Source organism: Zosterops lateralis (assembly GCF_965231275.1).
Source record: "Zosterops lateralis genome assembly, chromosome: Z".
Classification (NCBI taxonomy): Eukaryota; Metazoa; Chordata; class Aves; order Passeriformes; family Zosteropidae; genus Zosterops; species Zosterops lateralis.
Genome location: NC_139800.1, coordinates 31927707 through 31952274, shown reverse-complemented (window position 1 = coordinate 31952274; position 24568 = coordinate 31927707). Strand labels below are relative to the sequence as shown.

The following is a 24568-nucleotide window of genomic DNA, read 5'->3' as shown; positions in this document are numbered from 1 at the left end:
AATGAAACCAGACCCCGGCACCCTGTTGCCGCCCGGGGACTGGGACCCCCTCGCCCACCCCGGCGGCAGCCTGCGAGGGCGGGGACATCAGCCACCGGCGGTGCGGGACAGGGTCCCCCCGTTCGGGGGGGGGTGGGGAGGGGGTTGCCCTCCCCCGCGTCCCCCGCGGAGGGTGGGGGGAAGCGGGGGCGCCTGAGGCCCGCCGCAGCTGGCAAAGTCGTACCCCGAAAGAAGAAAAAGAAGCCTTTCGCAGATGGCAGCCCCCCACCCCCCTCCCCTTCGCCCCCGCAACTTTCTCCCACCAGAAGAGCGGGAAAATGAGGGAGGGATGTTTGCGAAACGTGCTCGTTCCTTCTGCTGCGTTCGGTGGTAATGAATGCAGAGGGAGGGCAGAGGAAGGGGATCTGGTGGAGAAGGAATGTGTTTGCAGGAGGAGGAGTGTAAGCGGTGATTGTGTAATTAAATAATTAAACAAAAATACTTAAGTCTCATTTGGGGAGAGAGCTGGAATAGGGTCCACAGGGTGTAACCGGTGAATTTTTCAACTTCCAAGTTTTGCAGAGTCAGGGGCGGGGTGGGGGGCACTCACGGACACGTTGAGAGCAAATCGGGTGGGAGCGCCAGGGAGAGATTTATCGTTTGAATTTTCAGGAGATCGTTTTTATTACGGTGGCCGTTTGGAAGGCCGTCTCTCACCACTGCCCGCAGAGCGAGAACGGGCTGGCGAGCAGAGGCTGCCGGAGGAGCCCGCAGGCCGCGCCACCCGCCCTGCCCGCCCGAGCGCGTCCCCCCTCGGCGCGCCCCCGCGGCATGCTCCCGACCGCCCGGCCGAGTTTCGCCTGCCATCGCTGTCCGGGAGCCTCCTGCTCCGCTCGGGGCTCTAACCTTGAACTTTCGAAAGCGTGGTGACAGTGTCGTGTTATTACAGCAGCACCACCAACTTCTGAAAAAAGAAAAAACACCCCCCACGGCCCCCAAAAAAAGAAAAAGGGAAAAAAAAAAGGATTAAAAAAAAAGCCAAACAAAAAAATCCTCCCGCCCACCCCCCCACCCCCCCACCCCCCCCGAGTCCTTCCCCCCTCATCTGCAAAACAACCAGCAGCAGCAGCAGCAGCAAAAGCAAGACTCCTGCGCCGCCGACTACAAGAGGGTTAAAAGTGTAGATTGGATTTCACCCCGGGAAATCTAGCACACGGAGTGAACTTGAATCTTTGGCTATTTAAGGAGGACTGGGGTTTGTTGTGAAGTTGTGGTGATCCAGAGCAGAGCCCCGTCCTGATTGATTTCATCTTCCTTGAGTCTCAGATGACTGTAAAATGAATAGATGAAATTACTCCTTTTTGAGGCTTTTCGTAGGGGCTCTCCGGGCAGCGTGTTCTCAAAGCGAAGTCATGATGTATTCTCCAATCTGTCTCACTCAGGTATAGACGCTTTTATTTAATTTATTTTTTAATTTATTTGTTAATTTATTTGTTTGTTGCGATTTTTTTTTTTAATTTTTATATATACGTGGGTTGTTAATGAGTCATTGCTAGTAGTCGTAACGGGTTAAAGCACAGTCGTAACTGCTTGTCAGATCCAAACTCCTCTCTCAGGAGGGAATATTAGAGAATAAACTGTACCACGCCATTGTTTTGGGGAGATCCATTCAAAGTGTCACCCGTAGACAAATACTCTTAATTGTTGGCGCATAAGAAGTCAAAGGTTAACAAACTGGAAATGAGCATAATTATGCTTAAAAAACGGTGTTTGAGAAGTATTGATTTGATTGAAATCAAACGATTTGCACTCTTTTCAGCTCGCCTGTTTACACACAGCCTAATGAAAGAGTTTGAAAGGAAAAGTGCTTTTTTTTGACAAAACACGACCACTGGCCGATGCGAAGTAATCCCGTCTTATGCTTAATTAATAATACGCAGACTGCCAACAATGAGGGAGGTGTGAGCGGGGATGACCAAGCTGTGTAGTGTTTTCGTGTTCGGTTATACGGGGGCACGGCGTTTTCCCTCTCCCCGCTAAACTGTGGTGCTGGCGGAGGAGCGTGCCCTCTCCCAGCACGGGGAGAGAGAGACAGACCCTTTTCCTGTAAGGGCTGGCGGCCGCCGTTGTGTCCCGGGCGGCGGCTGTCAGCGGGGCGGCGGGCGGGAGCGGCGCGGGGCCGCGGAGCGGGGCGCTGCGGGCGGGGGCAGTGCCACCGGGGGTCCCCGCCTCGGCAAAACGCACATTTTGAAACCTGAGGGGTTTCGGGAGCATGTTTGGGAAGTTCCCTGGGTGCCCCTGGAGCGTCCTCGCCCGGCGTACGGTATTGGCGAGCGGGCGCCGGGACACCGGAGCCTGTTTGGGACGGTAAACCTGGTCTGCAAAGCCCGGGGATAGTTTTCAGCTTTCGTGAAAGTCTGTCTTAGGAGGATGTGATGTAAACTGATTAAGCGATAACTGCTTGCTTCCACATTGGTGCAACAAATAGCTAAAGAAGCAGAAAATGTGCTAAAGTAACGTCTGCTGCAAGGCTGCTGCAGAGGCCAGCGATGCACTTACAGTTGCACCGTGAATAAATAAGTATGATTTAAGTTATTCCGCAGTTACAAACCATTGTAATTTGGAAGGACTAAAGTATTCATAAATTGTGATTGAAGATGGAAACAATGATAAGGCTTATTTAGTGATTGGACACAGTCCTGCAGTCTTTTGGCTGACACATTTTTTATTGTTTATATTTTGTTTGGCATCTAAGTGTGATTGACCTAGATATGGATATTTTCAGTAAGTAAACGTGAGCTTCAGTGGAAGAAAGTTGGAAAAAAGTGTTACTGAGACATTTCTTCTTCAAAAGAGAAGCATAGAAAGCATTTTGTGCAACAGATATGCACATGCTTGCAGCTACACACATAGAAATAACTACTTAGCATGGAATCTGTGGTTAGAAAAAATAATTCTTTGTAGGCTGTCCAACGTGTGAAATTATTGATAGGCAGTAAGACCTCTGCATTGGAACATAAACCTGAGATTATAACTTAAGAAAGCAGTTTTTGTTTTTGAGACACAGATTTTTACAACCACCTCTTTTACAGTGGTAATACATTATCTTGTTTCAAGCTCTAATGACTTTTTTTTTCAATATGTTTTCTTTTTTGACCCATTGATGTAATGGATTTCCTCATTCTTTACGAGTTTATGTTAAAATATTGCACTCAGGTGTATACAAAAACGCTTCATTGTACTTCTACCTCCATTAATCCAAGAAAGCAGTTCCTGACTTTTGTACCTTGATACTTTCTCCATAATATTTTACAATCATGCTCTACCATGTGCCATGCAGAGACAGTTCCCATTTGGTGATACATACATGGAACATATTTGCAGCAAATTTATTTTAGTTTGGAATCTTTTTCTACCTGCTTGGAATGGTAAAAGCAGTTTATAAATAATTTTTTCACTACATAAATTAAAATTAAAATTACACCAGCAATGAGAACTTATACCTCGCATTCTTTATTTGTTTAAGGCAAAAGATTGATTCATCTCACTTCGAGTAGCAGCTGCATTGAAGTATTACTGCCAAAATTGCTCTTTTTATTGTATTCTCTGTCTCTAGGACTCTTGCAATGCACATTGATAGTGATAGTATATGTTCAGAAGAAAATATTTTGGTAAAAGTAAACACAGAACACCTGTTTGGACGGAGCTACTTATGGAAGTGGTAGTTCAGTTTGTGCCGAGACAGCGCTGAAGCACGTTTTGGTAACAAGTCTAAAATCCAAAGTACAGCTTTAAGACAAACCTTGGCAATTTGAGTGTTACCCATCACACTTACAATAGAAGTTTAGTGGGTGAAAATAACTCCAAAGTAGAAGAAAACTTACCAAATGCAATTTAATTTTGGAGGCTCTCTTCCTCTCTTTCCTGTATACCTCTTTCTCTATGTTTTGGAATGAGTGGAAACTGCATTTATCTGTCTTGCTGAGGCATGAATTGCATGCAGTTACTGCATGCCTTTTAGTGCTTGCTCTCTTGTGATACTTTTGCTGTGGTTTATTATGTTATAGTAGTCCAAAATCTCAGAATATGAAGTATTTTCTTTTGCTCCTATGTGTTATTTCTCTAGGCATGAGAGAATCCATGCAGGGAAATTGGGTAGGTGAAGTTTTGTGTATAAAATTTCCATACTTCTGCCCAGTGTATTTATTTTACAGTCCTCACTTTGAACTTTCATGGGCTGATACAAAGTTAAAATGTGAAAGATGGAAGAAGAACATTGCATATCCTCTCTATCGTTTCAATAAAGAAAACCTGGCCTACCTATTGTCATTTGATGACTGCTATTTTTTCCTTTCTTTACAAGCTACATAGATGTTATATAGTAACTTCCATTTTAATTTAGATTGCCAATGCACAATGGTTCACCTGAGCTATTTGACATAACAGTTGAAAATCTTACCTTTATAAATCACTTCATTTCAAGAGCAACTGTGACACGTGAGCAAGTGCCACATAAAACCAAAAAATAATTCACAATTGTCTATATGAATATTAAGGAGGAAAAATTCTGCTGATATCTTTTTAGGAGATTTGGTGGAGAATATGTATGATTAATTGCAAATGTCCATTTAAGATCATTTTTATGGGTACTTCCTCATGTCAAGTAGTATTTTCATTTGAAAATACTCCAGGTGCACAATGAATAGCTCCAAAAAAATCTGATAAAATTGCTTTCAAACAGGATGTTCTTTGCTATGTTTCTTCTCTACACTTTTCATTTACATTTATATATTTAGGATATAACAATACCTTGAAAGAAAACCTGAATGAAGTTTTTAAAAGGTTGGAGTTTCTGGTGTGTGTGTTTTTGGAGTCTTTATCCCCACTTTTTGAAAAGGAAACATTCAACTACTATAGACTGGAATTTAAACAGTGAAATTCTCTATAAAAATTTCATAGATATAAAATGCTGTAGGTTATGATAGTTAATTCTATATGCATTATCTCAAAGCATAATCAATCTGAAATATTTTATTATGCTCTTCCTCAAAATTAAAACTAGATGTGCAGTATTCTACTAGTGTAGAATATGTCCGTGTTTATTTTATTACCTTTTTAAGTTATAAATGCCACAGTCCTTTTACATGTAGGGGAAATCATTGTATTGAGGCAAAAATTAATTTCTCCCAAAGCGCTTCAGCCACCTGCCTTCACCCACCTTTAGCCCCAGCTGTTAGAATTTCCAAAATCTGTAGTAATTCTGTTTTATTCAATCTAAAAATGAATTGTGAGGCTTTAACACTTGATGCATCCATTAATTAAAAAAAATAAAATCATTTGAATACTGCAGTTAAGATGACTTCTATAGGAGAAAAAATAAACTTTCTTTAGTAGTTACAACTGAAAGGAAAAAAAGAAAAGCATGGCATCAGAAAGCATATGAAGATAGGGAAGTCTTATCACGGGCTGTGGTTGCTCAGAGCAGTACTGCCTTCCCACACAAAGAACAGATTGTGGTTTAACTCTTTCCACGGCCTAGTTTTATGTGCCAGTATAATACCAGAATTGTTCAAATCTGTGCTGGAAACTACTAATCAGTTTAATTGTTGCCTTTGCAGGTCTTTGTCAAGCATCATACTGTAATGAAATTGTTTGTGTCCTGAAGTATCTTCCTATATTGCCTATCTGTTCTTGGTTTTTTCCCTTTCCCCCCTCCCTTTGCTTAATATTTTTTTTCCTATGAAGACAGCATGATTGTGGGTAAACTGCTCGTAACTTTCCCTTGTTTTCTGTTTGATTTAAGGATGGTTAGGGAAGAGAGGTAACTAGATCTAGTTGGTTTTGCAACATGCAGGAAATTTTGAAGTTTGTTTGAAATTCAGAGATTTAAATATGGAATTCTTTGCCTGAAGCTCCTGCAATGGCAGTCTGCACTCTGTAATTGAGACCATTAGTTATACTTTCATCATTTTTACCTAATGGAGTTAATCAGCCTATTGATTAAACATAATTCATTCCTTGTCTAGCAGCGTAACTAAAATAGTAGTTTGTTAATTGTATTCTTGAATATAATTGCATAAAAAAGGTTCAGTTTTAGTTTGATTGCACTGTGCCACTAAGTATGATGAACAATATGCCTGATATTTAAAACTAAATATCCCAGCACACAAGAAGAAATATACCTCCTCTAAGGTCTCCCTTTCAACCCAAAATATAGTAGCATTTGATAAGCAGATTACAGAGTTTCAAGCAGCAGACTTGTTAATGAAAAAAAGTTTTTGGGGAAGATCTATTTAGATATTAACATGGATGTGTAGGATGGTACTTTAAGCAGACGAACAAAATTAATTTAATTGCTATAGGATGTGCTTGTAGACAACAACTAAGCATTACCTCCTTAATGCAATCCATATTGCTGCTAGGCAGAACATAGGAACTTGCAGGTGAAGCCAGACAACAGAAAGGGATATTTTGAGACTGTAAATAAATTGCACGGATTTCACAAAAGCAGCATTGGACCAGCAGTGGACTCATAATGTCTCTTTGCCACAGCATGCAGAAACACAAAGAATGTAAAGTTTGTGCCAAGTTGCCATTTTTCATTGTACACCTCAGATTGATTTTTAAGGGGTTTAGAATAATTGCCACACTCATGTGATCAGTTAACAAATTAACTGACTCTGTGAGGCTTCAAAATCCACAGTGGAACTGCTGGAAGGACAGAAATGTAATTTTTGTTCTCCCCTTCATAAAGTCTTAATTTTACAGAATTTTGGGGTGATGGGAGGGAACCGAGAAGAGCTGAAGCTACAGAAGCTTCTGTTCAGGATTTGTATATGACATGTTGTGTCTTTCGCCTGCTTTTCCTTACTGTATACTGGTTCTCTAGTTACCACCACTGGAATGGTGCTGTTTCAGTGCTGGAATGTTGGACGTTTGATAAGAAAATGGATCAAGTTTAATGGCGCATGCTCTTTGTGCCACCAGCAGTCTCTTGCTGAGAGCATGCTCCAAAAGCGGGAACTGTGTGGCATTACACTGAGCATGTATATGCTTTGTGTTTCTGTGCCACAGAGAAGAGAAATGAACTGTGGCATTTGCCTCAGCCTTCTGAACATTTCTGCTCAGATTTTTTAAAACCGTGTAGCGTCCTCTTTGCGCAATGGTAGTTTTCTTGATGTTAGCTGTTCACTCAAATATTTAAATGTTAGGAACAAAACATCTTGGTAGCATCTTTTAAATTATGTTGTCTCTGCAGCATTGTGGGATGAAGTGAGGGGAGGAGTACAAAATAAAATTTTCACATGGTTCTTTCAAAGAATGAAACAGGAGAAAAATGTGATTCTCTATGCAATTTTTGTCTGTTGCCTGACAACAGTAATAATTTTATAAAAGGTGTTATGCAGAAATCTGCGTGTTAAAGTTTTAAGCGTTTATTCTCTTCGTCTCGTATTTCACTTAAAGATTTTCAGAAATGTTTCTTGATACTGCCTTGGTAAATGAGAACTTGCTGACTTGAGCTTTCTTGTTGTCTTCTTTTTTTTCCTTCGCTTCTTTCCACAGGATGAATTTCACCCATTCATTGAGGCACTTCTTCCACATGTCCGTGCAATTGCCTATACTTGGTTCAATCTTCAGGCTCGAAAACGCAAGTACTTTAAAAAACATGAGAAACGAATGTCAAAGGATGAGGAAAGAGCAGTCAAGGATGAGCTACTTAGTGAAAAGCCTGAAATTAAACAGAAGTGGGCATCCAGGCTCCTGGCCAAGCTGCGCAAAGATATTCGTCAAGAGTTCCGGGAGGATTTTGTGCTCACAGTTACTGGGAAGAAGCACCCATGCTGTGTATTGTCCAATCCTGACCAGAAGGGCAAGATTAGGAGAATCGATTGCCTGCGACAGGCTGACAAAGTCTGGCGTCTGGATCTAGTCATGGTGATCCTGTTCAAAGGCATCCCCTTGGAAAGTACGGATGGAGAACGTCTCATGAAATCCCCACATTGCACAAATCCAGCACTTTGCGTCCAGCCACATCACATAACAGTATCAGTCAAGGAGCTTGATTTGTTTTTGGCATACTACGTGCAGGAGCAAGGTAGGAAGCAGATTGTCATGTTTCTATGTTAGCATGTCAGACTCTGATTCCAAGTAGCCCTGTTTCCCCTGTGGGCTTGCTTCTAGTGAAACATTGTTCTGTGATCTATAGATGTAGTGTGGCTACATATCCATTGTGAATCAGCATGCATACGTATGTACTTAAACACACACATATTCCTGCAGACCTGTGTGACATGAATATTTGACATATGTGCCTCTTTCAAGAGACAGAGACACACACACCAAGGCTGTACTTTCATTCCACTGAAGTTACCTTTATTTTTTGTGAAAAAGTGGCAATACATTGTTGTTTTCAAGTTGTGCTTTTAAAGAAAAACAAAACAAACCTCCCCATCCCAGTACTATTAAGAACAGATGCAGGTATATGCAATTGCCAAGTCATGTCAAATATTACAAATATTTATTATTATCTTCGTAGTTATAAATAATCAAGAAGTAATCCTTAAACTGATAATTCTGCTATCACCCTGAAGAGCAATTGTAGACTTTCTCATGCCTATAAAACAAAGCTTGGAAATACTTTATCATGGCTGTATTTCTTGTAAATGCCACTTAGAATCAGAATTGCAGCATACAGTATGTAACGTTTTATTCATATTTTACATCAATAGCTCATCTTATCTGTCTGAGCTTTAAAGCAAAAATCCAGGTCGTGATATTTTGAGAAGTTTTTATGAAGAGTATATTTTCATAATCACACTCATATACTTTTATTTGGCAGGTAATTGAAATATGGAAAATTGCAGGAGCTCTTATGGAAAAGCTTCTTAAACTTAGTATCACAGAATGCAAATTAAAACAGAGCTTCTGATAATCATGTGCTAGGGGGAAAACTTACTAGCCATATTTCATATATTGGATATTCAGTAAAAATACCCATAGGCAGATTCCCTAAAAATTGTAAATGGCAATGAGTAGATAAAGGTGGTTTTTGTTTGTTTGTTTGTTTTTTCTCTGATAGTAAGGCTTCTGAAATACTTTTTCTCTGTTAGGGTAATTTTGGTTCTTTCTGGTAGTGATACCATCTTTTAAGTGTCTTTGTAATGCTGGCTGATCAGCAGTAATAATGCATTTCGTTTTAGCCACAGATCTCAACTAGGGAAGGTTTGACTATCTGCAGATGGTGGGCCATTTCACAACTTGGCCTGGTAGTAGGTAGAAATGGCCTGCAGAAGGGCAGATGGCAGGGTGTTATCTGATGCTTAGTAAATAACTATGGGATTTAACTGGAAAACAAATTGACTTGATTTTGTTAGTAACAAAAAAGTAAAATTGCATTTCTTCATTTGGTGTATACTCATTCTTTAAGAGGAGAGATGCACAATGAATTTTTTTTTGTTTTAAGTGAATTTTCTTTTAGCATTTACTCATTCAGTTGAAGAACTGTTTTTGTGAATGTATGTATCAGGTTCTTTTTTGTTGATTATTTGTTACAAAAAAAAAAAAATTGGTTTTCCCCTCTGCCCCACTACTATTTTTTTGGTTTTTTTTTTGTCTCTCCACAGCAGTAGACACATTTAAATATTTCACAGTGACTTTAGGTAGCTGTGGAGTTTGGTAAATCTGATCCCAAATAATATAGGAAGAAAGATTTCTTTGATAGCATTAAGTAAAATAGCTTACCTACAAATAATTCGTACCTTTAAACTCCTTTTGTGGAAAAAAAATCAAATTATATTTTGAATACATTAAACAATATATATTGCATATAGCATATATATAGAGCATATAGTGTAAGTCATAGCTTATTGATTAATTCTATGAATTTACCTGTTTCAAAAAATCAAAACTGCAAAGGGAGGCAAAACAGTAAGTAGCTCTTGAGCCAAAGGAACTGAGGTCAGAGTACTCTTAACACAGGGTTGACTTAGAAGTTGTTGAAAGGCAGTAACTTGAAGTGGGAGAAGGAACTGCAGGGCATAGCTGATTTTGTTGATTTAAATGTATTGAGAATATAATTTTATTTACAACACTTTTGTCTAGATGGAAATGAGGAAGTTAAGCATGCTGTAGTATTATAACTTTCAAAGTTAGACAATGCTACTTTGAGAATATACTGAAAAGGAATCTGGCTAATTTCTATATGCCAAGTCACTCTTAGAAGACCCTTTTATTTATTGCTAACTGCATGTATTTTGTATGTCTTGCTGCTTTACTGTAAATCTTCCATTACATTGGTTGGCTCTCTTCTTGAAGAAGTCATATGAAGTTGTCTGTGGTTTTTTTTTCCATTTTTTCAAACTTTGATTCTCTATACTCATTGAAAGCAGGTTAATTGCAGCGCTTTGTAGTGTTCTTGGTTAAGAGTGCTGGGCTTTGTGAAAGATATGCATGAAGTCAACCAAAATGCTGCATTATACATACGGCGTTTTGCTTTTTATTTATCTTTCAGGACATATAAACATGCTTAGTAGCACCATGTAAAAACTAAGTGGGAACATAGAAACAATTAAATCCCTGAACAAAATATGAAGAAGGAATTAGCGCATAAAATGAATAAAGAGGCCAAGGAGTTTGCTTTTTTTGTTGCTTTAAAATAGAAGATTAGGGAAAAAAAAAAGAGGAAGGATAGTTTGAGTGCCAGTGATGGTTGCCAGTGGCACCAGGATTGGCATCAGACCTTCTTTGTTTAGCCTAGGATGTCTGTGATTTGTTGGTTGGCATCCGCATTGCAGTGCAGAGTAATGTTACAATATATTGACAATTTCCAGATCTAGAAGTGTCAATAATCTTTTCAGTTCTTAACAAAAAGAGCTTCTACTTCCATGTCTGCCATGAAAGAGGAAAAAAGAACTGATCTATGAAGTTCTATCGTTGATGAACTTCCTCAGATGCTACTTTTCGCTCATCTCAAAATTCAACATCTTTTCACCCCTCTATTCACTTTCTGCTATCCTCTTAAAAAAAAAGAAAAAAAAAGGATTGACGTAGGTTGCAATGCTGCTCCTTTGACTGAAATGGAGGAAGAAAATGTGAAGTATACATTGTGATCAATGTTTACCATCAAAATAATTCTTAATCATAACACGCTTCTATGGGGCTCTGCTTGTTGTGTGTATCAGGATGTGTGTGTGTCCCTCACATAAAACCCAAACTTGAAAATGATGTGCAACTGTTTCTATTGACAGAATTGTCTTTTTTTTTTTTTTTTTTTTTTTTCCTGTCAGCATCAGAGAGTGTCTATCATTTGGTATGAAATACATTTGAGTCCATACAATCATTTGATGGTATTTGATTCAGCGCAGCGCTTATGCTGTGTTCCCGTTGCTACAAGAACCGCCATTTTGTTTGTCAAGTGCCAGGAGAGGGGAAAAAAAAGGCAGACAATGTGCTTGATGCCAATAATGGTTGCCAGTGGCACCGAGGTTGGCATCAGACCCTCTTTGTCTAGTTGCTGAATGCCTTTGATTCGTTGGTTGGCATCCGCATTGCAGTGGGCACATTGGAAAGTTTTTGACAATCAGTGAATGAAAGCGGCAGTACTTGTTTGCTGCAACAGAACCAAGATAATATAAATTTCTCCTTCACATAGATGTTTTACTTACTCTTACAGTGACTAATTAAAAAAAAAAAAAAAAAAAAAAAAAGAAAAGCTAAAAAGTGCCTATTTTTTCTGAAACATGAAATATCTATAGCATTGTGCCCTGTCTGCAGAATTCTCAATTTCCTCATCATCTCTGCTACTTTTTTTATTGCAGTATAAATAAAATGCAAACTTGATGTTAGGTAATTCAGCATATACTGAATGAAACATAGTATACCTTGGGAAATGCTTTGAGAGTTTAAAGAACTGAAGCAGAGGTACACGTAAATGTTAAGATTTTTAAGTGTTTTTAGTGCATGTGTCTCACAGAGTAGATTTCTCTGATCAGTCATGTTACTGTTTACACTCTCCTTTATCCTTATGTAAGGGTGATATAATTGGGAGAGCTCACGTTCCCAGCTGTTAATAAACTCTGGAGTCAGAGGAGGAGAGGATCTTTTAAACTATCTAAGGAGCAGGGAAGAAAATATATGCAGATGTCCTTAGTCCCGTAGTGTTCGAGCACTCTTCGTTTTTAACTTCTTACACCATCAGGATGCTACCACAGATCCAGCTGTGCGACTTTGTTACCAGAAAATTGGCAAAAAGAATAAATAATTTCTGTTAGAAATTTCCTAGATAGTTTACATTAATATTGCTTTCTGGTTAACTGCTATTATCTCGTTAATTAATAAGAAGGATTAGGAGCTCTACCCAAAGGGCTGAACAGAAGGAAGCCTGGCCTATGTGAGTCCCTGAGTTGCTAGACTGTGTCCTGTCTCCTGAGGATTGGAGGGGGGGGTGCTGGGCCAGGAAAAAGAAAAAAACAAGAGAAAGATGAGAGAAGAGCTGGGGGAACTGGCCAGCCAAGGGGAGAATTTTGTGTGAAGGACTCTTGTGCTGGGCTGGCCCTGTGCTGGGGAGGTTGGCAGCGCCCGGTCGTGCTGCAGGTGCCTTGCCCCACTGGGGGGGTGTGGGAGGGGGCACGGGCACACTCCTAAAAAGCATGCTTGCAGATAACAGCTGGGGTGCAGGATGCTGCTGCTGCATCGAGCTGAAACTCTTTTGCCCTTAGCTTAATGCCAGCAAACTGGCAATCCCAAGCCAAGTGGGGATATCACTTTCCCATTTCAGACAGTCCTGGCAACATGTGTGCCTTCTCTTACTTGAAAAACGTGCCCTCTTCCAGAAGGAATTGTAATTCTATTTTTAATGTGATATGTCTGAATTGAAGGAGTGGGTGGGTTTATCAATGGCTTGATCTTTTTTAAAGCTTTTTGAGTTTTGTGAATTTATGTCTAGAGGGAGCTCAAATTTTGAAAGAGGTTTGCATAGTAGTTTTCATTTTACATTTTAGTTTTCATTCTGTAAGTAGAGAAAATTTATTGTGTAGTCATTCTGTTCATATTTTAAAATGATAATAAAAGTATTTTGGTTACTTTGCTGTGACTACATGACATTCCACTTAAATCACAATCAAAATAATATTTTAAGCAATTCCTGTTGAAGTCATGTTATGGTCATATGCCTAAATATCACACCACCCAGATAGATTTTGGATGAGGGTTTGCATTTTTTGTGTGCATTGATGTTCCCACATACAATTAATAAAAAAGCAGTGGGCTTAGATGAATCCACCATTTGCTGATTGTTTCTACTTCTTTTAACCTCAGTGATTTGCCTCCTTCTGAATACTTTTCCTGGGAACATGCAGTGGAACATTTTACCTGTTTTGCAGAAGAGTATGTCAAAGTGTGAGGTGATTTGTTGAGAGTTTATGTAGCAAATTATGAGTTACAGCCGGAACAGCAGGAAATAGAGCTTATTACTGCCTGTACCTACAGGCTTCTATATGCTCTAGGACCTTGTTTCTTACACAGTGAAATGGCATGCGATCCCCTGCTCTAAATCTCAATTTTTAATAAGAAAGCCAGTACAGAACCAGAAGTATGAGTTTATATTTTATCTGCTCTAGTACGAGAAGAGCTTTTAGTAGTTTAAAAATCTTGTAGGGAATAATCAACCTTTTAAAACTGAATTGCTCTTGGCAATTCCATTCTGTTGAGATGTGCAGAAAAAAAGCCCCTCAACTTAAAAAGACACTATTATTTTCTAGTTTTCTGATGTAAAGTGTTGGATAACTGTTTTGTTTACCGTCTCTATTGTACTGAAAATTATAGGCAAGAAAGACACTTGCCATTAGGAAATGGAGGTTAATTTATTGTATATATGGACATAATAATATTTTTCAATTGATTATTATAGTTACTTTGTTTATGAAGGTGTACAATACCGAAACATTTTGAAAGGCCACTTAGGAAATATCCATTTTTTCAGAACATTTATATGTGAACTGAGATTCTGATAGTAGGTCTGAAGAATTCAAAATGTTTAATTTTTTCTTTTTAATTTTAAAAAAAGATTTCTTCAGAGCAGGAATGTGGGTCATATGACAGGTTCGTGAAAAATAAAAGGGAATTTTCCGTATTCAGTACCGCTGTTAACAGGAAATAATTTTATGTGCATTTCAGGAAGGAGCATTTACCTTATTTTGATGGATTTTTCTTACCTGATGCACTAAAAGGAGTCATTTTCACAGGGTTAAGTAATATCAATTGTGTTTAAGATAAAAGAAAGTTTAAATAAATTCTGTTCAACTACTTGAAAACTTAGAGATCAGTGTTAATTTATGAATGACATTTAGTTCAAAACCAAAAAGTGATAAAGAAAAGAATGGAAAAAGAATCAGAAAATTATTGCTTCGTGGTAGATTCAGACAGAAATAACTGTGAACAAAAAGGATTCTTCTAAACCATATACAAGACCACTAATTAATAAAGGAAATACTTCAATTTAAAGCAGAGTTTTATGTTTTAAATTTCTTAAATTTTCATGCATATTGAATTCACAGTACTCTGAAAACTTCATGAAAATAATTAAATGCTAAATGCCACGGCAGGTTGGATTTTAAAGTTAATTGCATGAAGTTGTTGTCAAGTCCGCGTCTTTATCTAGCCTTCCTTTTTTATGCCTGCTTTTCCTCCTCCTCTTCCCTGCTGCTAGTGTAGTAGCACAGTCATGTGAAGGACAGGTGACCCTCTGAAATAGTGGTCCACAATGCCAAACACAGTAATTCATGAGGTTTCCTGAAGTGTTACTTTCCAGTCTCAACAGCAAGGCTTCTCTGATCGCTTGGACTAGGATGGTCTTAAAATAAAGTTAAATGGCTATCTTAACCGAATAGGGTCGCTCCTTTGGTTGGAGTGTGAAGAAGGCTCCTTATGAGTAGCTATGAGAGGGAAGAAAGTCTCTGTTACTATACAGTTTGTTTGAGAGATGTCAAACAAGATGTCATTCATTATAGAGAGGTTTCATGATTTTACTCTGTATCTCTTTTTAATTTTGTAATTTTAAACTCTGGTGGAATTTCTTAGAATTTTTTGCTAAAATCCTGTCTCAGGGCATTGAAACTTGGATTAGAAGAGGTTTGAACATCTCAGAAGCTAGTAAAAGGGAAGTAAGTCTCTGATTATTAGCTTTTTCTTAGAGAAAACAGAGTTCATTTTGGTGTGTCTGTTGTACTGTCTTGTAGCAGTGAGTTGTATGTGAACCTGGAAGCATTCTTCTAGGACAATTGTTTATATTTTCCCTCCACTATGTTTTTATTGACAGAAAGATTACTTTTGCTCTCCTACCCAGTTCTCCTCTGAGGGGGATTCTTTTCTTTTCTGAAGTATATAATGCTTTTAAAATTTTAAATAAATATATTTCTTTAGCTGTCTCTTGGGAAAATTAACATTGGAATGTGACTTGTTTTAGTCCATCCGTGCAACCCCTCCCCCCACCTTCAAAAAGAGCGATGGAAGATGGGCATTTCAGACTTGGTGTTTGGGGGGGATTTTGAGAAAGAGCTGATGGTCTAAAGTGTGTTTATCAATAATGGTGTTTTGAATGTTTTTAGATAGCCTGAGGAGCTTTTGCCTTCATGTGCTATGACTCTTGTGTGTTACATTCCACTTTATACGAGATCTCTCTTCAAGTAAGAAAGGTGACTTAAAATTATGGGGACCTTGGAGTAATTCGAACCTTAATTTGCACCTAACTGCCCGTGGTATTTGGAATTTTTAAACTATTTGTATGTTTGTTTGATTTCGCTCCAAGAAATAGAATTGAATAAAGGAGAAGTTACTGTGATGTAGCATGGTGTGAAAGCTTAGCTGAATCCCCTTCAATCATTGTGTTCTTTCCTCTCAGTGAAACCTTGCACTTTTTTACTTAAGGAACTGCTCATCTCCAGAGTAGAAGGGACATGTTAAGTTTTCCGGTGTCCTTCCATAAAGGCACTTCACTAAACACATCTCTGTGGCTTTAAGTGGGCTTTTTTATTATTTCCCCTCTGAAAAAAATACATATGGAAATTGATCAAAACAGTTCCCATTATTTTCCTTAGAAAGTGAACAGGAAAGCCAAATGCAAAAATGAACAGGTAATGAACTCTGAGAAACTTGTTGTGGCAGTCAAGAAATTAGGAAAAGTTCTGCGATTGTTGGTTGGAGGCAAATGTGTGCAGGTAAGCATATTCTATATTGTTTGTAATTATTTAACAATTGATAATTTTAAGTACGTATGTTTTGAACATGTTATTTACATATTTGGCTTCCTGATCTCCAAGCAATATTGACCTGCGTTAATATTTTCATGATGCCCATCTTTTCATAAAGGATCAATTTAAACAACTGAAAGATGGTCATCTATTTATCTTAAACCTAGCATTGTATTTTAATTTCCAGTCAATTAAATTACCTTACCATATCCTTCATGAGCTGTCTTCTGAGGTGCCATAAGATTTACATATTTTTCTTTAAAATAGAAATGAAACAATGTGCATGCTTTAGAATTCAGTAATTACAAACTCTATGCCTTCAGAAATTAAATGAAATTAAAATATTCACAGAGTATATATATTTTTTTTTTGCTTGTGAATTGCATTGGGCTAATAAGCCAAACCATTTTCAGACTTTTTTATGAAATGGCTAACAGGGAAATGCTTAGAAGATTATTACGGATGTGCACTGTGTTTAAGAGATAGCAAATATACTTACTGCAGTATGAGCTTTCCATTGCCTGAGTAATGCCATTGAAGATGATGTCAGACTTTTTGAAGGGATATCGCCACTCCAGTGTCCCTGATTTAAAAATGTGAAAATTTCTGCTAATCAAGACAACTTACCCTGACATCTGAAGTTTCTAGATGGATTACCTTAAATTTGTTATGTCACGTTAAAAGACATGTTTTACGAGGCTGGCCTCAGCTCCTGGCCTTAGTGTCAAGAACCCTGCTACGTGATGCAACACATCTTGTTAGATTTAATTGACCAAAGCTGATTTGCTAAAACAATTCATTTGGGCTGTAACTCATGCCCACGCCAAGTTGCTACCTGAATCTCTTGACCTTGGTTTATCTGGGTCATGAAATGACTGTGAACTGCTTGACCTCTCCATTGTTCAGTGGCCATGCCACTTTCTCCACTTCTTTGTGGTAGTTCCTGACAAGAAGACCTCAGCCCCAAATTTACACCCCAGTGGGTTTTCAGTGTCCCTCCAGAGTGTCTGTATCCTCCTTTGGAAGTGCTCCTGATGTCACCACCTATTGTCCGCTGACTGTGAGGGGGACAAATTGACAGCCCTTCATAGCAGAAGAAGTAATGAGGGAATTTCTGGGAGCTGGAGGAAAACTCCAGCCTCTCTCAGGCTGCTGTGCATTTCTGTTATGTTGGGGTGCACTAGGTCCCTGCTTTGTTCAAGCACTATCCATCTTAGTCAATCCCATTTCACTGTGAGCTTTTGTTTGGGTAGGATGTGCTGGGAAGAAAGTTCTGCTTTGAAAGTATTTTGTGATTAATATCTAATGACTATGCACACTATTTTAATTTTTAGGACACAAGAGTGATCAAAATTTTTTTTTTGGTGTGAAATTGAGGAGTGTTTCCTGTCAATATCATAAGTGGCTATTGATTTCTTTAGTACCAAAACACTAATCTCTAAAGACCTAGCTTGTATTCAAGAGCAGTCATGGTTTCTAAAGCAAACGTCTTTAAACACCATGCTTGATGCAGTATTTAAACTTAGTAAAAGGGAGAAAGAATAGCAGTGTCTAAACTTAGTGAGAGGGAGAAGGAATAGTCTTTAAATAACTTTAAAAAAAAAAAAGTTAAATGCATTATTTCTTGTGAAAGATGCTTGTCCTCAAGAATTATTCTTGGGGACAGTCATTGGCCCCTTACCCTGACAGGCTGCCTACTGTCAGTGTCTCAGATGCTAATGTAGCTTCTTGATGTAGACTTTGTGCTTCCCATGACTACCAACAATTTGACTGTTAGGACAGTTTATTTTATTGAAATGGTGTTACATCTAATCATATTCTGTCTGCATTGTGACACTGTTTTAGAAAGAAGCGCATTTCAAAATCAGTGGCTGGATCTGTCAAAAAACTGTGGCTAGGTTAAGAAAGTACTGTAGGATAGTACTGGTACCATTATAAAACAAGTAAATTTGTATTCCTGTAGTCATCAGATAATTCTATGTTCTTATTTTAAGTCCTTAGCTCACATGAGTGGATTTATTCAATCAATATGACATAGTTTAAACGCCATATTCTTTCACAGCACTGTGCACTGACTTCCACTACACATGAGCAGGTTTGTATTTCTGCAGTACACCTGATTTCTTTGTAAACTTACTCTTTTACGCTTCTTGAAAAAGAAAAAAAAATCAGATGGTATGTTTATATACAGCATTCCTGTGCACTTGTATATGATGAAACCTCTTACTTCTTTGTGAAACTCTGCAAGCTAGGTATGATTTCTAATTGCAGTTGCATGATTCCTCTGAAGGAAGAGAGTGGGAATGCTGTTACAAGGAACTTGAATGCTATCACTGTGATGACAATGTAAAGTATGACTCAATGTTTAGTTGTAAGGACTAAAAATGTAAAATCGTTGTCCCTGGTCCCCAACCCTGCTGTTGTCGCCCTGGGTGTCTGCAGGCAAGTTAATTAATATCCCCGTATCTCTGGACCTGGGGAGAGAGTACACCACTTGTTTCAGTGTTGGCCCAGTGAGGGTTGTGATAAATACTGACGTAAGTACTGGCTAAAAAGTTTCTGTATTCCACTGCAAGCAAAACCCATGTGCTGGTGCCCAGCCCCCAAGAAGGCTCTGTATCGTAAAGAAATGTTGGACCCAACTTTCTCATGCCCAGGCAGAAGAAACTTGCCCAAGCAGGGAGGGCCAGCACAAAGCATTCCTTGCCTGTGAGCCCTGCGGTGGTACTGCTCCATGGGAGAGAGTGTCAGAGCAGAACCACACAGCAGGGATGGCCTGGCAGAGGGGACCAAGGTTGTGGGAGCAGCATTCCTCGTGTCACCCCTGCCTCATTCAGCAGGAGCTCTGGGCAGGGCTGGCCCTTGGGAATGGGACATGGCAAACACAACTCTCTGAGTTTCCCTGCCCTGTGACAGTGAAGCAAAAAATATACTCCAGACAGAAAGATAAAAGAAACACTAATTATGGGACAATTGTATGGATGTTCTTCAACATTCGACAACAAAGGAGGCATCTGCAGTGTCTGCAAGGGTGGCCTATGAGCTCAGTCTGCTTTCCCATCCTTCTCTCTGCTCTCATCACAGGTTTTCAGTCAAGTGGGCCACTAGAACACTTAAGTTCCTGCACCGTGATCCCATGCTCAGAATGGATGGTCAGAAGTTTGGTGAAGCTAATATATCTGTGTCTGGAATATGCCAGCCATCCTGTTTCGTCTCCCCAGACTTGGACAGGTCTGATTTGTGAGGCAGCTGATGGGCACACCATTGGTTTGTAGGGGCTTAGTCCAGAATTGCATCTTAGAGGGCCTAGCTTTGCCTGAAGCTCCAAGGGATTCTAGTGAAACGCTCCTAAGTAATTAGTAACCAGTGCTTTTTGGACCCAGTGTGCCATCTTCTTTGACTCCTTCAGTCACTGCTTTCCTCATTCCCTCCTTTATGATGATATTTTAGGGTTGGTAACGTGCTATACCAAAATCTACAAAATTACTGTGTCTGCTTCTTAGAATGGGAAGTGGCAATAATTTATAAAAATGAAGTGTGCGCATGCATTTTTCTAGCTGACACTGAAGGAGTGCAGTTTACAGCAAACCAAGGGTTAACATCAAAACTTACTGTATTGTTTAACTTCCAGTTAAAGAATAACCAGCTTGTGCAGAAAAGAGAATTGAAAAATTGATTGGACTTTTGGATTCAGACATAGAATTTAAAGGATATCAGGTTGTGGTTTTGCCATATATGCATTCATAGTTGAGTTTACAGCCTGCAGTTCAATCATATGTAGAGACTTAGGTTGTAGGAGCCACAAACTTTGTTGGTTATATTAAACCCAAAGGAATTTTTTTAAAAGCTATGTGTAATTACTTTAACTGGCTTAATTGCTGCCAATTTTTTTTTAGTTAAGAAAACATATCAATTTTTTATTTAGAGCATAACATTGTTTTTTGCAATTTATAAGTTAGTATTTTAAAATGTATGTTGATCTTGCTTTGTCATACACAAATGCAGTGTGTGTGTGTAATCCTTCTTGGCCTTTCATGTATTTTTTCACTATATTGTGCATATAACCTGAATATTCTGGGACAAGAATTATAATTGTCCTGTAGTGATTTTGTTCTATTTACAACCTCCAAAAAAAGGAAAAGCTGCTTATAGTAAAATAAGGATCACTGGTCTTTTAGTAATTAAATAGACTTGTTATACTGCATTAATCCTTTTTGGAACATTTGGAATGGCATCTTAGCACTCACAAACACAGCATTAGGGCCAGCAATTAATCTGTTATTTGTCCTTCAGTATTTGTGTGATGTAAAGGATGTGCATTTAAAGATGTAATTCAGGTTTGGGATGAAGATCATCATAGAGGTAAATAATTATATTGGTCATTCAGTAGTGTGAACCAAGTCCTAGAATGAAGTTTCAACAATTGTTGTAAGGACTCATACACTACTAATTGCATCCAACTGAAAGAACTAGTAATGGTTTTCAATGCTGTCTAGTTTTGGTTGCTCTATGTACATGAGGAAAAAAGTGTTTGGAGGTAGCCAGAAACTTTCTAATTTTCTGATTAGCCTTCCTCATAGTAGGTCAAGAAGTAAAGACTCAACATTTCATCAGTTAAGAATATACTCAAGAAAAAAATTCAATATTTTTGTAATAATGTGGGGGTTTTTATCAAGGACAGGTTTAGGGAGCATCTACCAAGATAACATACCTAAATCTGATCTAGCAGAGAAGTGCTTCAGGTGATCACTTGATAGATATCCTTTCTAATTTCAGGGTTCAGTGGTGCTAATGCAGTAGTCAAATTTCTTCCTTTTCTGAGCTTTGACTTCACAAACAATGAGCAACTAAAATCACATGAACTTTCTCTCAGATTTTTCCAGTTTTTAAATTACTTTTTGAGACAAAATCTGCTTAGTTTTTGATCAGAAGGCCACACTAATTCACTTTGTGCTGTTAGAGTCTTGTGCTGTTCTGCATTGTTCAACTGTAAGTAACCTGAAGCATAGTACAGAGCATAAGCTTCTGAGACTAGGTTAAATCAGCAGAAGAGTGTTATGTTTCTGTGGTGTATAGTCTTAGAACACATTATCCTATTGCAGTAAGATAAAAGTGTTTTAAATATAGTCCAGCCAGTCTGACCTTGTCAGAATTCAAGTAATATTACTGGTAACTTGGGCTTGCTGACGTGTTTCACAGTAGGATGAACATTAACACAGAACTCCCTATTCCATCTGGTGAGGAACCTACAGAGAGGGCTATACATAGATTATTTTTCTTAAATTCTGTGTTACAGTATAATAAGTTTCTATATTCTCTGTGCTCATGACACTTCTCTTGCCATTGATAGGCACCTTTGTCAGAGACCAAAAAGTGCAGTTGAGACATTATAAAATGGCACTATTAGATTATATGGATGTGACTGCTGAATAGTGATAGTTACAGGTTGTATTTTTGGAAAAAATTATTAATGACAGCTTTAGCAAATGTTTTATGAAGTCTTTGGTTTTCAGGGTAAATGCCCTGGAAATAGGTGTCAAAATGAACAGAACAGAATTTAGTGATTAATCTACACATGCCACAAAAGTTGCAAAAAGACTCCACAAATTTTAAATTTTATTCTGCCAAAGTCTGTCTATGTTTTATAACAACACAGTGATAACCAGAGACATCATGGTGAGGTCTGAGGAAGCTCATGTGGGTCCTGAAAGCAGTAAAATTGCATCAATATGGCATCGTGATGTGCTTTTATGTAAACTGCTCCTTTGGGTTGCCTACAGGATTATGTCAATCTACTCTGGAAAAACTTGCCCATTGGAGTAACTCTAACTATAAGATTAACTTGAACTTGTCTCTGTTACATGTGTGTTTTATTGTCTAATAATATATGCATATGACTGTTCCTGTCATGAGGTGTTTGATATGTAGTTTCAAGTCTGAGTACATGCTGTTTGGTATTTAGTTATTATGCATCATATTGACAAAAGTGCCTTTGGTTCTTGTTTCTCTATCACTGGTAACACATAACTTCTTTGAAGGTCACATGGAATCCTAGAGTCACTTAAATTGGAAAAGACCTCTAAAATTATCAAATCCAACCAGTAACCTAGCACTGCCAAGTTCACCACTAATACCTGAGTGCCACATCTACTCTTCTTTTCAATACCTCCAGGGATAGCAGGTCAACTGCTTCCCTGTGCAGCTTGTTCCAATGCTTGATATCTCTTTTGGCAATCAACCTATTTCCTAATAATCAATTTAAACCTCCCCTGGTGCAACTTGAGGCTATTTCCTCTTGCCCTGTGTCCTGTTACTTTGGAAAAGAGGCTGATAACCACTTGGCTACAATCTCCTTTCAGATAGTTACAGAGAGAGCACTAAAGCCTCCTCTCAGCCTCCAGGCTAAAGAATGTCCATTCTGTCAACTGCTCCTCATGGAATTTTTTCTCTAGACCTTTCACAATCTCTTTTGCCCTTTCCCTAGACTTGCTTCAGCACCTCAAAGTATTTCCGTAGTAGCTCAAAACTGAGCACGGGATTCAAGGTGAGGCCCCACCAGTGTCATGCTGACATATTTCTCTTTGCCTGAGGGGCAGACAGTTGAGTGGCAGAGTAGCTGTTTCTTCGGACATCATCACTGGTGAATAAATATGCCAGCATTTCCTGTCTTCACAGAGTGTTTTCACAGACAGTTCAAACATCAGCTTTTTGGGATTCTGTCATTATTCGAGTCCTACATGTCTCTGGGCTGTTTGTGCCTCCTTGCCAATAAAAACTGCAGCAGTAACCTGAGTCCTGCTGCAACTTGTGTGGATGTGGGGAATGGGTGAGGTGAGGGAAGAGAAGAGTGTTCTAGGGTGGGGTTAAGGGCTAGGTTGTAGTGGGCAGGGGCTGCGTGGGGAAAACCCAAGAGTGTGTGTGAGTAGGGGGTCATGGAGGATGCCATCTCTATTGCCAATAGGACCAGTTTTGCAACCCCTGCACTGGACAGGTCTGTTGATTTCTGAACAGTAATCTCTCTTCTTCTGTCTCCTTAGTAACCCAGAGTTACTGTGTACAGAATGGTTGTAGCTCTGGATTTTGATGCTGGAAAAAGAAAATACGCATATGTTGTGTTCCATTTAGGAACAATGAAAAAAACAAAGAAAAGAAAAAAAAAAATCTCTGATGTTTCTTCCTCTCCTTCCCCACATTTGTAAATGTGAGGGACATTCTTCTTGTATTTTGTAGGTTAATATGGATCTCATCTGATCTCTTCGAATCTCGTTTGGTTCACAAGGGGTCATTTTACAGTAATTCAAAGTCCTTATGCTGAATTCATGTTGAAAGGACTCTGTTCAGATTCATACTTCTTCTATAAAGGATGTTCTTTAAAGGCCTGTTCAGAATCTATTCTGGTGTATTGAGTTCCCAGGCAACAAAACTAGAACATGTATGACTGAAGTACTGCAGGCTCTCTAGACGGTAAACCTAATCCTGAAAATCCCTATTTACATAAATCCCACTGATTTCAAAGAGCCTGCACATGAGAAAGCAGGTTTTACAGGATCAGACCATTCTTCCTAGGGGCCAACATCTGTTGCACCAACTGTGATAATCTCATGACTGTTAAAGAAAACTCTGAGGAAACATTTTGTCTGGACTAAAAGAAAACAGCCAAATAGCAGGAATGTTATCTGTTGCTATAAAGTGGACTACTGTCAAAAGAAACTCTCATTGTATGCTGTGCCTCTCTTCCCTTCCTTCATATTTTTATTTACTCTAGGGAAGATGCTATATGTAGGTATGTATGGTTGCTGCTGTTCCACACCCATGTTGTATGAAGTTTGTGAACCAGACTGCAGATGTTGAGATATGTTTAAATACTGAAAGAGGCTTTTGGCATACAGGTTGAGGACTATCACTGTCTTTTGGAGTTTTGGAAACGGAGAAAAAAATGCCTTCAGTAAAATTTCAAGGTATTTTGGGTCTTGCAGTTGACGTCTGTGCTGCTTTGGCTGAATTAACTAAAGTACTACAGTCAAGGAGTCCATCTGGCATTCGCTGTGGAAGCATGGATGGTCAATTGGAAATACTGCAAGCAACTAAAAAAGAACAGCAGAAGCCAGATGATGGTTATGTTGGGATGAGCAAAGTCCAGTTCCTTTGCTTTCCTTTAAAAACAGAGGACACTTGAATAGCTTTGGTAGCACTTTCTTGCAGCTGGAGCTTAATAGCTTTTGTGATGTGTACAAAGAGATCTGGAGAGGGACAATAGACTGCTGTTACCTTGGCTGACTCCCAGTTTCTGTAGATCTGGTTTCATAACACCCAGGAGTGTGTGGATTCATAGTGGGGGGGGTCAT

At 38.9% G+C, this 24568-nt stretch overlaps 1 protein-coding gene across 7 annotated transcripts in view; it reads left to right on the top strand.

Moving 5' to 3' along the window:
- Nucleotides 1–1091: 1091 nt before the first annotated feature.
- Nucleotides 1092–24568, top strand: part of NFIB (nuclear factor I B) — a 177630-nt gene continuing 154153 nt past the window's right edge. For all 7 annotated transcript variants that reach the window (XM_083884002.1, XM_083884001.1, XM_083884000.1 and 4 more), the window contains exons 1-2: nt 1092–1421; nt 7543–8074. In XM_083884002.1, coding sequence (XP_083740128.1) covers nt 1392–1421; nt 7543–8074 — 562 coding nt within the window. In that variant the 5' untranslated portion in view covers nt 1092–1391. The remainder of the gene's footprint in view (nt 1422–7542; nt 8075–24568) is intronic.